Below are 17,284 nucleotides of genomic sequence, written 5' to 3'. Positions count from 1 at the left end.
TGGAAAGCCTGGAAATGCTGTTTTCTGGTAAACAGCTCTCCAGTTTGGAAGATATATTTTTCCTTCTCTTTTCCTTCCCACTGAGGACATCAGCTTCTAAAGAATCGCCTGTTCCCAGTGCATTCACCCAAAAATAATCCTTTATAAGGATTAATCCTTACAGGGTTTATAAGGCTTTATTTCCAGGAGTTGTATGATTGTTATGAGCTGCCAGAGAGCACTTTATTCTGCAGCAGTGATGGAAACAAAATTAGCACTCTGCATGGTCATGCTTAAATGTAGTAGAAGATGCAACAACATAATACAAGTAAGACCTGAAGGAGAAAAACACTTCATGCAAATGAAGTTTTGTACCATGAGGTTTCCCTCAGATCCCACAGCAATACCTGGTTGCTTTGCAGGAAGGATGCCATGTGTACCTGTTGTCGTGGGCAGAACTGACTGTTCCTCTTCCTGCAGCCCCAAACACAAAGAATCCCATGGTTTCAGGGACAAGTAGCAATTCCTTGATGAGCACTGCTATTTATATGAATATACATAATTTCCTCCCCTCCTCTTCCTGGGTGTGAAATGAAATGGTAACTCAGAATCTTAATAATAACTGAAACAATTCAAATAAGCTTAGAACTTAATAGTAATAAAAAGTTATACAAATCTGCACATTTTCTTATTTTTAATCCCGTGAGGATAAAAATTTACATTATAAAACTTTCAATCGCCCAACTTCTCTGTAATTAAAACGACATCTCCTTGGTGTCTCTGAGTCAAAATGTGTCAGCTTTAGAAAAATAAGATTCAGGTTGATTAAAAAATAATCTTGAAATAATTTTAATATCACTGAAACAAGAAATTTTGTCTAAGCACAGTAAATCTACTGAAATGTGGAAACACGCAGCTTCTACTGCATATTTGACATTTTCAGTGAAAATAACATTCTCGACTACAGCTCCACTCTGGCATTTTGGAATAATTCCCCTTGCATACTGTGCCATCCACTACATGACTGATCCTTTACGAAACATAGCAATTATAATCAGCACTTCATAATTTCTTTTATTTCATGTTCTCGTATTAACTTGTAGCAAACCTGCCTTGCATAAAATATAATTAAATCAGACTCTTTTGCTGACGGTGCCTTATTTTCCTTGGTGATAATGTTCCTCTCTTTTCCAGGAACTGTTGAGTTGGGATAGCACAATAACTGTGAATATTATTAATTTGTGTGTTGGGTGTAGCAGCCGAAATGAGGGATGTGGGGCTCCAGAAGGCTCTTTAAATGCTGGTTGTTGTATCCAGGTGATACAGCAATTTATTTATTGTTTAAATGCTGTCTATTGTACCCAGATATACAGCAATTCACGGGTCATGGGTGACAAGAGCCCAGCCCATCAGCTGAGGTTTGTCTGAAGCCAGCTCTAGTTCTGGTTACAGTGCATTGTTTACTTTTCATTGCAGAGCATCTTAAAACACGACAACTTTACTATCACCTAGAGCCTGTCACAACTACTGACATTACCATATTCACGTTGCTATTTTGCAATCAGGAAAAGTCAGTATGTTACAGTTAAGCTAGAAGTTGTTTTTCAGTTTTCTCACAGTGGAAAGTTTTGAAATCTTTCTACTTGCAACATTGGCATTTTTGTTTGCCTGTGAAAATCTTTTTGCTTGGTAAAAACATCTTTTGTTTGCAGTGGGTTTATCCTTTGCTTTGAGTCATAAAAACCCCTTCCAACTCACTTGCTCTTTGCTTTCTAGTTACCCAGTTAGACTGGTTCAGCAATTCTTCTCTTCTATATCAAAACTTGCTATCATTTCTATTCCTTCTTCAGATTCTACCTTCAAAGATCTTTCTGTTATGCATACACATCTGTGACACGTTATTGTCAAATCTGTATCCTTCCCAATAGCTGGGATTCACCAACACACCAAGACTTTCCTGTGCCAGGGTGTGTGCAGGCACTGGGACACAGCTCTTGTTCAGCCTTCTTTGCCCCAACTAAAGTTTGTTTTTCCCAGGTGAGCAACAGTTCACCTCCTGTCTCTGAATGCCATTTCACATGTTACTGGAAGTCTTGTGTTCTCCAGTAAGATCCAACTGTGTAACTTTTCTTACTAAGAAATTTCTTATACCTTTGTTATCTTCTTGTTATTTTCAAAATTATCAAAACGGTTATTTTATTTATTTATTTATTTATTTATGTATTTATTTATTTGATTTGATTTTTTGAGGTCTATGATTGGGATCTTAGCAGCCCTCTGGAAAATGATGCAGCTGTTTTGTTGTTACATGTAAAACCTTCTTGTTTTTTGTTAGAATATTTGGAGATTGTAATGGATTTCCAAAAATAATTACGTGGACTTTTTGCAAAAGTTTTGTATTTTACCATATTTCTACTTGCTTAATTATTTATTTTCATAAAATTATATAATGGGAAAGACCTCCAAGATCACTGAATCCAACCTTTGACCAAATACCATCACACCCAGTAAACCACATCTCTTAGCACCACATCCAGTCACTTTTTCAACACTTCCAGTAATGGTGACTCCACCACTGCCCTGGGTAGCCTGTTCCAATGCCTTTCCTTTAGTGAAAATATTTTTCCTAATAACCTGGACCTCCCCTAATACAACCTGAGGCTGTTCCTCCTTGTCCTATTACTAATTGCCTGGGGAAAAAAGGCTGACTCCCACATTTTGTAGTATTTTCTCTTTTTTTAGCATAGTGCCTTATCTTTTATCACATGCCCTATTGTCAGTTTTCAGCTGCTTCTCTGGTTTCTCTTAACCTTCCAAAGTACTTGCCAAGACCCTCAGCTTAATATTGTCTGGGTATTCTATGAATAGACTTTCTATCATTCTAGTCAATAATAGGAATTTTTAAAAAGAGCAGGTTAAGGGTAATCTCTGTAGGATCCTTTCTAATTTGTTTATGCCATGAACAATGAACCCTTTGCACATCTGGGTTTACTACCTTCAGCCAAATAACTGTAGTAATAATTATAATTAAAAAAATAATCTTTCTGCACTGAGATACACAAACCTGCATCATTTATTTGTCTGTAGATGGACAGTTATAGAATAAAGTCCATCCTGAGGGACTCCAAGCTGATCCATAGCACAGAGATTTTCCACTTCTGATAATTTCCAGAGCTACAGAATTTCTATGGAAAAGGAGAAGATTGTGGCAGATTGCAGTGAGGTCTTCAATTATTTGATGCAACAATTTTCTTTCATTATGTGAGTTGTAAAAGTGCATTTTGTGTATGCTACAAAAATTCCACTGGAAAACCAAAAATTTGCATGGTTAATGTTTTATATTTTCATGTTATTTTTGCATAAGCCAAGGTGTACTAAACTATTAACAAAGCTATTAACTATTAGAATTAAAAATTACAGTGCAAGTGAAAAGTATTTGATTTACCACAACTTTTAATTTCCTTTGGTTCAGTAAATTAATTTTAATGTGACATGGATGTAAGATGCAGAGGATATTTTTTCCTGTAATTTCCTTAAATTTCAGAAATTTCATTAGTTATCACAAGATGCAGCAATACCATATATAACAAGTTACAAAAAAGTCAACCATTTTAATAACAAAAAAGACTTGGATTACTGCAACTCTTTTTATTTCTGTTTCAAGTAAAAATCATAGAGGAAATGAAATCACCTGCTGTCTCAATTAGCATTTAAATAGTCTCTATTTGGCAGGGAATTTCGTGTGCTTATTTAGGTTAAAGAAGTGAAGAAAGCCTTTGTTCTTATCTGTGCAGCTGTTGCTGGGTCAAGCCTCTCTTGAAAGAGTTCAGGGATTCATGACTATGCCAGAAGTGTTGGATCCAAGACTGCTTCCTAATTCTTCATATCAAGGGCATTTTTGGTCTCGTCCAGATTCAGAGCAGGATATCCCTGTATTTTCCTTGTGCTTTAATTTATTTGGGGAAAAAAAAAAGGCTGAGGATTGCTTCCAGGAGTAGATCGGATGAAGCCCAGGGCTCTTGTGGGAGTTATTAATTTTGTCAGGAAATCTTGTTTTCTGCTTTTTCTGCTGTGGTTTCAGCAGGGTGAGGCCATTTTTGCTGTAGAGCACCCCCGGGCATGGATGCCCATGGGCCTTGAGGAAGAATTATCACCACTCTGAGGTGACCCTGTGACAAAGGGGAGCCAAACCTCAACCACACACAAGCGTCAGGTTTAAGATGAGCAGGAAGCAGAGTCATGAAGTGGCTCTGTTCTGTGAGTCTGAGCAGCTGTTTGGAGCTTATGACACAGTGTTTGAGCTCCTGCCAGACAATCTAAAGGAGATCTATTCCTCAAGCTTGAGATATTTGAGATATCAAAATCGAGATATTCTTCAAGTCAGAGAAATGTCCACCTCTGCCTGTCCCTGTTTGATAGAGGTGGTGGGGGGGATAGGGAGGTTGTGGCGCTGTTTGTGTGTGAACTTCTTACAAGAAAAATGTAGCAATGTGTCTCATGTCAGGGAGATTTCTGTTTCTGTGCTGTTCTGCCACCAATTTTCTGCTCCTTGGCCTGATTTCACCTGGTCCCATGTTCAAGGGGGAGGGATGTTGTTCAACACATGTGACACAGGAACTCTCTGACCTGGTGTGAAGCACACCAAGAATCAGCACAGGCTGTCCCACCCCTGGTCCAGCTCAGAAGACATGTCTCAGAAAAGCTCAGAAAATGTCTCTACACATGTTGGTGGCTGTGGGTTTATCATACAGGACACCCTTGCACAACTCAAGGCACCAGCATCACAAAGTGGGCATTTATCTCGGTGAGAGGAAATTTTCAACCATCCTGTCTCTTTTCCCCACTGCTTACATGCTGTGAGTCAGGAAGAGCAGACCCTGGTTTATGCAGGTTGTGCCTTGTTTTCAGTGAGGCTGTTTATGCTGATTGGCTTGCTCCTGCAATATGTTCATATATATGTATATTTCTCCCAGGAACTGAAGTTGGGGGTCCCTTCACACTGGTCACTGCCAAGTGTCAGATGGTAAAAATGCCTGTTTTGGTGCATCTTGAACTCTATTCAAGCTGGCAGCTCAAAGGGCAAGATTTTGTAACTGCTCACAGGACCCTGTGTCAGCAGATTTTTCTTGTGCACTGTCCATAAGTATGATATAAATGACCTCATTTATTCTCACACCTTTCATTTAATGGAACATATTCTTATTACCCATAAAATACTGACTATATTTAACACTCAGTCTGGATTCAGAGGTACACTGGTGTTTTTTTTCTGGCAGCACTGCAGAGCTGGCGAGTGCTGCAACCAAACAAAAATCATCTTGGCTGAGACATGAAGAGCAAATGTTAACTTTATTCTGGCCAAAACTGAATCCCTAGTAATTGCTCAGCATTGTTCCTCACACAAAGAAGTTGGAGAATAAACACCATCCCTTCTGTTGGACATATGGATTGGGAAGTCAGTTAATCTTGGATTTATTTCCAGATCTGTACAGCCATGTTTCATTCTGTTTTTCCAAAGCAAGCTTCCCATAAAAAACCTTCAATGTTCATGTAGGCCCTCATTATCCTAAGCCTGAGGCGGAACAGCAGCCAGGACAATGTGGTCCAAAGCACAGTTGCTACACTGTGGCTAATAATCTGAAATTATTGGCTAATCAACCTCAAACTGAAATATACCTGGAAGATAAGTAATAATCTTTATGCTAATTTTAGTTAAATTACTTTGCCACTTCTTTATTACAACCAGTCTGCATATCTTTTGCTGCTCCCCAATATGTTAACACTCATGTTCCATGAAAAAAAATGGGAAAGAAAGGCACAGTAACCCTGTCCACAGCTGAACATTTGAGAGGATGTGTCATGCATTGCTCCTCTTGGCTGTGAAATATGTCCCTGGTCTGCAGTTCTTGTCCCAGCCCCTGCTGACTGCAGAAAGTCTCAGTCCCTCCCACTCTGTGTCAGGACCTGTGGAATTATAACTCAAATCTACAGTGCAGATGATAATTATGTGGCATTATTAATACTATTTTATCTCATTTTATCCCATTTGAAGTATTCCAAAGTCACTTTTTTTTTTTCTCTCTAAGACCTCTTCTACGAAGGTACTGGGGGTGATAATGAAATGAATTCAGAGGCACAGAGTCCAGGGCTCATCCCAAGCACTGTGACCACCAGGGCCAGGAAGGGGATTCTCCTCCTGGAAGGTCTCTTCCAACCCAAACCATTCTGGCATTCTAGAAAGAAAATAAAAATACAGGCTTTATTGTTTCACAGAACACATTTAACACTTCACTGTTTCTGCTGCAGAAATTAATAACTGAACTACCATCCAATGCTTTGATTTAGTTGAGAGCATCAGGAAGCTCTGTGTTTATAATCTGGAAATGTATTGACAATTTTCTTGACTCGATTCTCTGTTTAGCTCACCAGTGCAATTCCACTGCATCTTTAGAGATAGTTGCAATTTAATCCACTGGACAAAAGAAGAACACCAGGACCATTTTTAATAAATTAACACTCCAAATTGAGTTTGGAATGAATACAAATAGTTCTTCTAAAAGAGAAGCATCCTTTGCTGTGGTAGAAACATTTTCATATGCTGAATAAGAATTCTTGACTTATTTTTTTTTGTGTGCACGTAGAGATCTGAGCAATTCCTGCTCCCAGTGACACAGCACTTGCATAGGAGGAAAGCATTTAAATGCAAAGAAGATCATCTGCACATTCCCCCAAGAGCTCAACCACAAACAAACAAACAAATAAAACGCCAAAGTATTTTCAGGAAATATTTTGGTTTACCTCTTACTCCTTTCAACAATTTGGATTGCTACAGACAATAATAGTGCAGTTGTTATATTTCACAATACCAAGACAGCATTTATGCATGTGTTTGTGAGATTTACACTTGTGTGATGCCAGACTCGTCCCAGAGGGTTGGTAGAAACAACTTGAATTTATAAATTCAAGTGCAGGTTAAGTAACTGTCATCCATCAGGGCTGTAAATAGCACTGCTGGCATCAAACTGGAGACAAAAAGCCTCCACTTTGGTAGCATAAACTTATAAATTGAATAGATAATGAGCCAAATAATCTACACTGTAGAAGGTTAAGTTTTTTACAACGTTCTTCCTGGAAAAGGAACAATTCTGGGTTTTATATACAGCTTCATAAATAAGGCTTTGATCGGTATTTCTTTGAGAATATATATTTTGTTTGCTGCCAACAATTTAGGCAGTCAGGAGTAACATCCCAGAAACAAGCAAGCAACCAACTTCCAAAGGCTTCAGATTCCCTGCCACACTATCCAGGTCATAAAGTTTTTTTTTTTGTTTTGCTCTGGGTGCTCACAGCACTGCCAGAATTCTTAGCCTGATTGTGCCTCATTTTTCAAATGAGAACTAAGTTGAGTAAGAACACTCCCTTTAAATTTTAAATCATTTATCATGGTGTGGCATTTATCATGCCTCTCTGTTGCCCATACTACAGATCAATTTGTAGTTCTGAAACAGAAGTTGTAAAAATGGCAATAAAAGGCATTTCAAAGACTTTGAGACGATGAGTTGTATCACATAATGATGAAGAATTTTAGCAGTTTGTGTTTCCCTTGTGATTCATCTGGGAGCATCCATCAACACTGAATCTATGAATCCTCTGCTCTGTTTTATTTTCTCCAACAGATCTTTATGCTGATTCATTCTTCCTACTGTATTTTCATGTGTTGATTTATGCACTAAAACACTTCCACAGATTCAAATTTCATCCTTATCTCTAAAAGAAAAATGCTTCAATTTTTAGGTTTTTTTTTAGTCAGGACAAAAAGGGATGGAAGAACCTGATTTTCATGGTGATTTTGAAGCAGTGTAGCGAAATCTCTGAAGTCCAGCTCTGATGAGAGTTACAGAGACTTTTGAGTTTTATTTTCTTGAGATGCAGAATCATTAGAGTTTTTTTTCCTGCAGAATTAACAACAGGGACAGGACCATAACAGTTAGCTCTTAAGGTTTGGTAAAAAGACTATAAACAGGCCTTTTTGCTTCTCTTTCTCATAACTCTTCTCCTTATTGTGTCAAAAAACTCTTTTCCAGGGCAGTTTTTTCTCCATTTCAGAGGTTTATTGTTTTAGCTATAGGTAAGGTACCTTCTTCTCTGAAAAGTCTTTTACTCCATTTACACAGTATAAATCCATACCTTTTCTTCTCACTGAATTTCAGACAATATTGGGTTTCATAACAGTCACAAATAAAATGAAAAAAAGAGTCAGAATCTTCCAGTCAGAGGAATTTTTTGGATTTCATTTGTCTTCTGCCAGTCTAAACAAATACACCATTTTATCAAACCTGCTACCTGTTTAGATAATAAATGATTCCTGTGAGCAGATGTGAACTGGGAGAAAAGAATGCTTTGAGCTTGCATGTACAAGGTGTTGGAAACTCTCTTGATACTGTCAAGGGGAGAAGGAACAGTTTCCCAACCCCTCTAGGACATATAACCACGGAATCTTTTGGCAGGGAAGAATAAATATATAAACCAGTGAGAATGGATTATTGTAATTATTTGGATGGACAGGTATTTCTGACTCCAAATATGTCACCATCTTACCTGCAGGCTGTAAACCCAAGTTATCATTTATAATTTATAATTTTCACAGGATCCCAGGCTGGCTGGGGTTGAAGGGGCCTCTGGAGATGATTCAGTCCAAGCAGGGTCACCAGAGCAGGTGCACAGGATCACACCTGGTAGGTTTGGGTTTGGGATGAGAGAAGGAGAACCCACAGCCCCTCTGGGCAACCTGCCCAGTGCTCTGCCATCCTGAAAGAAAAGAAGTTTTCCCTCATATTTGGATGGAACTTTCTGTGTTTCAGTTTGTGGCCGCTGCCCCTTGTCCAGGCACCACTGAAGGGTCTGACCCCTTTCTTTTGCATTCACCTCTGAGATATTTGCATGCACTTACCTGCATGGTACCTGCAGGCCAGAGCACACATAAAAACAGCCACAGAAATATAAAAGAGGTGCAAAATCAATTCCTGCTTACTCACCTCCCAAGCATCCCACTCATTTTCCATTTCAGATGTAGTAGAGGCAAGGGCAGGTTTTACTGAGAATTCTCCCTTTTCTCTCTGCTCCCTGACACTGTCACATGCAGAGCTAATGAATCATTTGCTTGGAATTTAATTTTTCTCTTATAAGCCTTTGTGAACTGAGATACTACAAGATAATTCACCAGTTCCTCACACTCTGATGGTTCATACAAACACATTTTAGTTCTGTACTTGCTGTTTATCCCTTGTGCCATTTGCAGCATGCTCCTGGTAAGTGTACTTCTGCTTTATTCTGTGCTGCTTGGTGATTGAGCTGCCTCTGAGGCAGGAGGTAAATAAGATTTAATCATTAGGAACTACTAAATTTGTCCAAATATCTTTATATGAATATAGGTCCAGCTGAATATGTGGATGGTGAGTTCCTGAATAAATGTTGGGAAGTTAATCACAAACTATGAGCAGAAGGCAAACAACAGGACAAGATATAGAAAAAATTCCCCCTTGGATTTCATCAGAGGAGGAAATTTTTCAGTACATGTGTTATAGAGGTTAAATATCAATCACTCTTGCACAAAAGGAAAGCCACATTCCTTCCTCCTGTGTCCATTTGGTGTTCATGACAGGTGACGGGTTTGAAATCATTGATATCACAGTAGCTGACACAGTAATCTGACTATCAGTAGTCATAATAAAGAAATATATCTGAGTACACTCTAGGTACAATGTATGTACTTTTTATTGAAATTCATTAATACATTTCCAAGTATTTCATATGCATAATGCAAGAAGATAGTGAAGATGATACTGATGAATTTTAGTTCTGGAAGTAGAATTTCAAATGCTAGGAAACTGATAAGGTGAAAAAGGCATAGAAAGGAAAAAAAAATACTAGGATAAAAAAATAATAGGATAAAAAGAAATTCTACTGATAGTGCTTATTCACTGTAAGGTAAAAAGCAATACTATGGGAAGAAATGCATATGTCCAGTAAACCTTTCTGTTTTGACCTTGGCAAAATGTCAGACAATTAATTAAAGTTAATGATCAAGAAATACTTTCCATTTCATCGAGGGCAAATATGTTTAAAAGCAGTTTATTGTATCTTGAATGTTTTTATTTCTGATCACCACATGTACATAATTGAAAATGTTAAGGGACACAAATGAGATGTGCTCTGCACTATCAGGTCCTGCTTCTTTTCCTCAAGGGAGGTTGTTCTGTTTACTTTGCTCATATTGCAATGTTTTTGTCTATTATCATGTTTCTGTATAAAGGTAGAGATTTTCAGGAGGCTGCTCAGCCACAATGTAACTAATTCCTTTTTTTTTTCCACCTTGGATAGAAAAATCAACCATAAGAAGCATTTTGGCCATTGTTTAACTGCAATAAGCATTGAAAGTTCTATGACCTTATGCTGGTAAGGAGAGTTTTTTCACTTGACAATCTGTGAATAACACAGTCTTGGATATTATCTGATACTAGATCTGTCCACATCTGGGTGAATCCTCTCTAGACATTTTTTTTTCCATAGCAAATATTTTCTGTACTCCCTCTTTTGGCGCTGCTAGCAGTTAGAAACTTAATATAAAATGAAACTACTCATCTCATCTTGGCCTTATTCAAGCCATGGCCTCAGGCATTACGAATCCTCAGGGTTTTAAACAAGGTAGGAGAAGAAAAACACCATGCATTCTCTCAATGAGCTGCTCTGCCAACATCAGGACTTGCAGCCACAAGGGAAAGCATTGGATTCAGGCTCCCACTGCCATTCCAGCCCATCCAAAGCAGTCATGTTCTCTCCAAGAGTGAAGGTGTCTCATCTAGAAGACTTTCAGAGAAAGCAACACAGAAGAGTTCTTTTGTATTAGAAATTATAGAAATTTATTTTCCAAGAGTGATGTCCACATTATGCCACAATATTATTCAATAACATTTAAGTTTACCAACAATAATATTGATTTATAAATCTCAATAAATTCCTCAAAATGAGGCCTAACATTATTAATTTTGCCTGGGCTCTATTTTGTGTGTGGTTGACCTTAGGTAGCTAGGAAGGATCCATCAAACTCACAGTAAATCTCTTTATTGACTGATTCAGTCACTGCAATGGAAGAGATTATATTCTCATTTCAAATCTTCTCACACTACCATTTTAGAGTACAATAGCAGTTTTAAAATTTCCTTTATCTAGATGTTTTATGCAGAGCATTCCATAGCTCCCCATGCCATAGGATTCAAAATGTATTGAAATGAATACAGGGATAGAAGCAGGTGTATAATTAATGTACACATTCTGAAAAAAAACTATGGCTTGAAACTCAAAAGAGACATTGACAGCCCTTGTTCGCCTCTGCCCTAGGATTCTTTCAGATCCACTTACAATTTAAGCTTTTTTGAAGATAAAAATTTGTCCAAAACTTGTACTTTACTAACAGGTCTTTCCTGTCAGAACACTAATGGTTTCCTGAGATTAAACACCTCTTTTAATGCCATTAATAAAAGAAATAGTGTTGAAATGACAACTGCATTTTAAACTGTGCTTCTTTCAATCCCACAGTGACTCTCTGGCTAATCATTCTTCAACCTAGCATCCCCAGCAGAACTACTGGTAGGAGACAGGCTGTGATCCACTGGGTCAGAACCAGCACTGCTGGGCTCCAGGGTTCCCATGTCCATGGCAGCCAACCAGGCAGGGATCAGATTTGTGGCAGAGCATGCAAATCTTGATATCAGGGAAGATGGAGAGAATGCTGCCCATGGTCTGGGGCACTACTGATAATAACAACATGATTCCATTATAGGCTTCATCCTAGGAACTGGTCTGACTGATTTCCTCTCTCCTGTGCAAGCCTGGGGACCCTGAGCCATCATCCTTTTCCACAGCAGGCTTTGCCTGGAGCACTAAATAGCTCCATGCGTTCAATCACGTTGTTCAGGCTGGAAATAGATGGGCAGCACAGGGGGTAGCATCTACCATTTGCTCCTTGAGAGCACCATGGAAGCTCCTGCTCTTGGCTCTTACAGAGCTGAAGAAGATAAATAAGAGGAAAGAGCAAGCTTCTCGTGGCTCCAGTTTGTTCTCAGTGGAAAATCAGTTTTCTGGAGTAGCAGCCAGCACTGATGCCATGCTATTCCATGGGAATATTCCATGATGAATGGAACTCAGTGACTCTGGAAAGCAGCATTTTCTTTGCTCAGAGTAAGATTATTAACTCCATCAGACCTGCTGGTCTGCCTTTGGCAATGGGCAGCAGCTTGATTTCCAAACTGGAGTAATGAACATTGGGAACAAAGCGAAATGTTTGGGACTGGAGAGTTTGTGTTAGAGAGACTACAAGAAAAACAGGTAAAGAGAGGGGAAAAGCACTGCTTGCAAAGTGAAATTAAGACCTAAAACATAAATTGTATTGATAGGTATATAGATAGACATATTTATGGGTCATATAGAACGGAAGAAAAGGATATGATTTTACTTAGAGTGAAATTGCTAAAAAGGGAAATCAGCTCTAATTTTAGGAGCTACTAGTGACCCAGAAAACATTTGTGTAAACCTCCTCACTCAGTATGCCAGAAATAATGCACCATAGCCCCTCACCCTGAACTTCATTCCAGCTTTTAGCCTGCTCCTACACTTTACTCTCATAAACCCAGCTCCTCCTGAAGTCTGAAATATTTCCTCAGCCCTGAAAGCTGCTCATCACTTCTTGCTTGGCCAGATCCAGGTGTCCCTGCTCCTGGAGACAGGCAGACACTTTTAGTGTTCTATATCCCTATTTTACCCTCAGGGATGAGCTTTCTTCTTGTCTCTCCCAGAGAGTTTAAGTCTTCATCTCTCCATCTTCTAAAATACTTCATTTAAGAAAGACCTCAGCAAAATAGAAAAACTGTTTTCTAAAATCTCTGAAAACTTCAGCACTGTCTGTGGCACAATTATGAAACTGTCATCTTTTTAAAAGGGTTCCATCTTCTGCATTCTACTCCCCCAGATTCCTCAGAGCGAATTTCAAAGCACAATTAGTTGCTGCACTAATAAATGTTCTTATTGATATGTTCTGAACCAAAAAAGAATGACAAAAATTTAACAAAAGCATTTGCCTGCTTAATCTCTAAGCATACAGCAAAACAAATCGTTCTGTAGCAAAAACTGTGGGAGGAACTCAAATTTGTTTAAGTCAAACGAGTTCTCTTAGTTCTAGAATAACCCAGTCCTTGGATTCAGTCAATAAAGGATTTGTAGTAGGTCAGGGCAACCTCAGTTAGAAAATTCTCCTGAATTTGTTATGGATGTCATCATTATTTCCAGTTTAACCCTTCCAAGAAAGGATTTGCTGCTTGTGGTGAAGGGTTGTAAGATAAAATATCTGAGCCCACTGTTGGCAGAGAGGAAGCCCAAGGGTAAGAGGGGATTCAAACAAGAACTGTAATTACTTGCACAGAATGTATCTAATATTTAGAGCATTTTTTCACTTGCCCATCATGCATTAAGAGTTCTAAAAATCAGAAATTGGAATTGGCAATCTTCAAACTGTTAACCAATGTTTTCTGATGTACTAAAATGAAAAATATGACCAACAACAAAAAATAGGAAGCTTGTTTTGTGTTTGATTTTTTTTTTTGGTGTCTTGTTTTTCACTTCAGAATTCCATTTAAAGTGCAGCATTATTCACTGCTTTTAGTGTCCACATTAATATGATCAATATACAAAATGAGGATTTTTTCACTTTACAGGCAAAAAATATTTGTGTGCATTTTTTTTTCATTTGTCTGTACTCACATACAGTAGTTCCATACAAGCTGCAAATAGAAGTTATAGGTTTTATAGTTTCCTAAAAGGAAAGAAAAGTTGTGAGATAAAACCTCAAAACCTGACAACTAAGCTGGAAAATCCCCTATCAGAAAACAATTCCCAAATACTAATTTAGGCACACTGGAGATGTGTAGAGTCTTTACAAACTATGGGGATCTGTTTAACTTCATGCCCTTGACTGGTAAATTGCATTAAATTTCAGTTAAGTTACAGAAATCTCTCCCTACTGTCATTTTTCACATTTGCTTTAGATTAAAAAATGGCATCTGCCAGAATGTGTCTGAGAGGCAAGGCAGCTTGGATCTTGGAGAGAAAGAGGAGGATGCTGGAAAGCAGAAGGGCTGCACAAAAATTTTTTTATCTGTGTTCTACTAATAACTGTGGACGTAAAATTATTTTTAAAATCCTGGTATTGAGTACATGTTACACAGCCCTGGTCATTCAGGCAACTCTTTGTTTCTGGCATTCCTCAATTATTTTATTTTATTTTATTTTATTTTATTTTATTTTATTTTATTTTATTTTATTTTATTTTATTTTATTTTATTTTATTTTATTTTTAATTTTTTGATGCATCTTTGATTTCTGGTTCTGTGTTACTTTTGTATGTGAGCATTTCTCTCTGTTTACCTGGGACCTTCAGTAGGATCTTGCAAGCTCCCTAAACTCTTTGCTTTTCTACAGTCTTGTCCTAATTGATGTGGCTGTACAAAAGACTCAACAAAGTGGTGGCTAAGGCACTCCTCAGGTTACTTGCACTTAATTCTCAGAGTCTGTAACCAAAACAGCTCTTGATTTATCTGGGAAAAGGTGAGTTACTGCCAAGGCTGCCTGTCTTGTCTAGATTTGAGGACAATGAGTCCTTCTCACTAATAACTCTCTCTGATATCTTAATTGGCAAGTAAATTAATAAAAGATGTGTTTATTGCTGTGCAATGAGCTTGTTTGTTTTCCCTGCTGTCATTGATTTATTTTGGAGAGGGGAAAGGGGCAAGTCTTTGAATTCACTTATATCTCTCTCACAATTGAATTACAATTGATCATCACCTTTTAGGAATCAGTCTTTCTGTCTCCGTATTTTCTTAAAATGGATGCCAAAAGTATAAAAAAGCTGGAATTATCACAGTAAGGTAAAATGTGGTGTAACAGTGTTTCTTCAAGTTTTCCAATTTATCCAGTTCTGTACCTAAGTGACTTAACACCAAAAGACAAAGAACACGGACTCTTTCTCATTATGATTTTAAAATTTACCTTGTTCCAACAAAAATACTTGTTGCGACTGGTCCACATTTGGGGCAATCATTGCTTTCATTTCAGTTTCTGCCAAATCAGGTTGTTTTAGAGCGTCAGAGGCCGCACAAAACCAACAGGAGCAGCGGCAACCTAAGTGGCTTTGTTTCTACTTATTTCTTTCCCAACAATTATTTTATTATGGAGTACTTTCTCCACCTCTAATAAATAACCCTCGTTGCTTATCCTGTCTATAACACATGACAGAGTATCACTGTCAAGGTCCGCTGTAATTCCCAGTGAGTCGCCCCCAGCTACTCAGCAGAGCAGAGTCGTTTGCAAATGAAGGACATTTGTCTGGATGACACATTTCTGAACGAGAACTGCTTTGTTTTGCAGAGAGTTTGGCCGCTGGAAAGTAAACAATCTTGCTGTGGAAAGAAGAAATTTCCTGGGCTCCCCACTGCCGCTTGCCCCGGAGTTCTTCCGTAACATAAGGCTGCTGGGACGGCGCCCGACGCTCCAACAGATCACAGAAAACCTCATCAAGAAATATGGGACACATTTCCTGCTCTCAGCTACCCTGGGAGGTAGGGGCCATTCTTGGGAATGTTGGGAATATTGGTGTGAGTAGAATAAAAGTGTTGGCCACAGCTGTTCCTCCTCCCAGCCGCGAGGATGGGCAGCACTGTCCGTGGCAGCAGGTTTTGTCTTTTGTGGCTCCTTCTCTCTATTGTGTACAAAAAGAGAAGATATCCAGTTGCCAAGACTGAGATGCTTTACCTGTACTGCCCCTAGTTTTTTTGGGGCTCTTTCTCTGCACTGAAGTCATTGAGGAGAGTGACATTTTTTTCTGTAAGTGGTCCTTGTAACAATTTAATAATAACAGCTTACAGAAGTATCTGGGTCCATTGCAGTCCTGCAGAAAGGGAACCAGAAAATCAGTATCAAGTATTTCCAACAAATCTCCTAATTTATGAGACTTTTAAGCTACTTTGTCCGTTGGAAAATTCCTATATTGTCACTCTGCCCTTTTAAGAATTAGTCTTCATTTAACCAGTGGGACTGCATTTTCAAAATGGGGTGATGAGGCTTTGCCGTGTCATTCCCATTAACTTAATGGAATCTGCATCTTTCAGTCCCCACAGACTAATCTGGAAAGGGTAGCCCCATGGATAATTGGGATCCAGTCACCAGATGGATTGAAGAAATCCAGTGAAGAGGCCTAATGTTCAAAGGAGAGCATAAATTGTTCTGAATGAAAGATAATTAGTACCTGTGATTACCCATCTAGGCATTACACAATGAACTGACATTTTAGAAATGCAGCTTTGTCCCGTCGTGGGCAATAATATTAAAGATAATTCTGGTGATTGAGTGTCCTTCCAGCAGGACAGGCTTGTTGAAATCCTTTATTCACCTGAAGAATGGTTCTCTTTAATACATTTCATAACTGAATCCTAGCCATTTGTAAAGGAAATGAGAGCCCTCCTAGACTCTCTTGGCTGATAGCTGAGATCTGTAACAATCCAAATTGCTCAGAGGCTTCCTTTAGACAGAGACCATCCTAGAAACAAGAGGAAATTCTGTCTTGTAGTTATTTTAAAAAATAAAGAGCGTATTTCTACCATTTAGTACCTCTGCAGCATTACATTAGAATTTGAAGAAAAATTTACATGTGCTGACCAGAAATTTGTAACAAAACTCCCTGAATTTCTTTTAATTACTTTATTTTTGCATGCAAATATACACGTTTTAAAAATGACTGATTTCTTGAGACTAGAACATGTGGCACATTTGAATAGGAAAACTAAATGCTGAAGAGAAAGAAAATGTTTCTTAAAATATAAGCATAAGAATTAAAGCCTTGGCTGCAGCATGTGTCCTACTGCAATGATTATCCAATGGTAAAAATTCTTTTTCAGTATTGCTGCCTCTCTGCTAATTATTAACTAATGTAAAGAGCAGTACCTCCTCAGCCATGTGATGAAATTCAGTGTCAAGGTGAAATTGGATCCAACAGCTCTAGGAAAACAGTCTAACATGACCACAACTGATCTTTACGTTCAAAGCAGCAGTGCCACACTGATCACCAAAGAGCCGTGGAGCTGACGACTCCCAGGAGGTCTGGACATGGGTAGAACTAAAGCTTAATGGTATCTCCTTCGAGGACATTTGAAAATTCTGGCTTAGACACTCAGTATTCTCCCCAAAGCCTCAGGATTTGCTG

The 17,284-nt window shown here is 38.4% G+C and overlaps 1 protein-coding gene across 3 annotated transcripts in view; it reads left to right on the top strand.

Annotated features, from left to right (window-relative positions):
• The window catches only part of LOC117000057 (BMP/retinoic acid-inducible neural-specific protein 3), a 192,780-nt gene that overhangs the window by 93,744 nt on the left and 81,752 nt on the right, over positions 1-17,284 (top strand). For all 3 annotated transcript variants that reach the window (XM_033067404.1, XM_033067406.1, XM_033067405.2), the window contains one exon: positions 15,454-15,644. In XM_033067404.1, the coding sequence (XP_032923295.1) occupies positions 15,454-15,644 (191 nt within the window). The remainder of the gene's footprint in view (positions 1-15,453; positions 15,645-17,284) is intronic.

This window comes from Catharus ustulatus, chromosome 9, assembly GCF_009819885.2.
Source record: "Catharus ustulatus isolate bCatUst1 chromosome 9, bCatUst1.pri.v2, whole genome shotgun sequence".
Classification (NCBI taxonomy): domain Eukaryota; kingdom Metazoa; phylum Chordata; class Aves; order Passeriformes; family Turdidae; genus Catharus; species Catharus ustulatus.
Note: the sequence above shows the minus strand (reverse complement) of the source record. Positions and strands in the feature narration are given on the sequence as shown.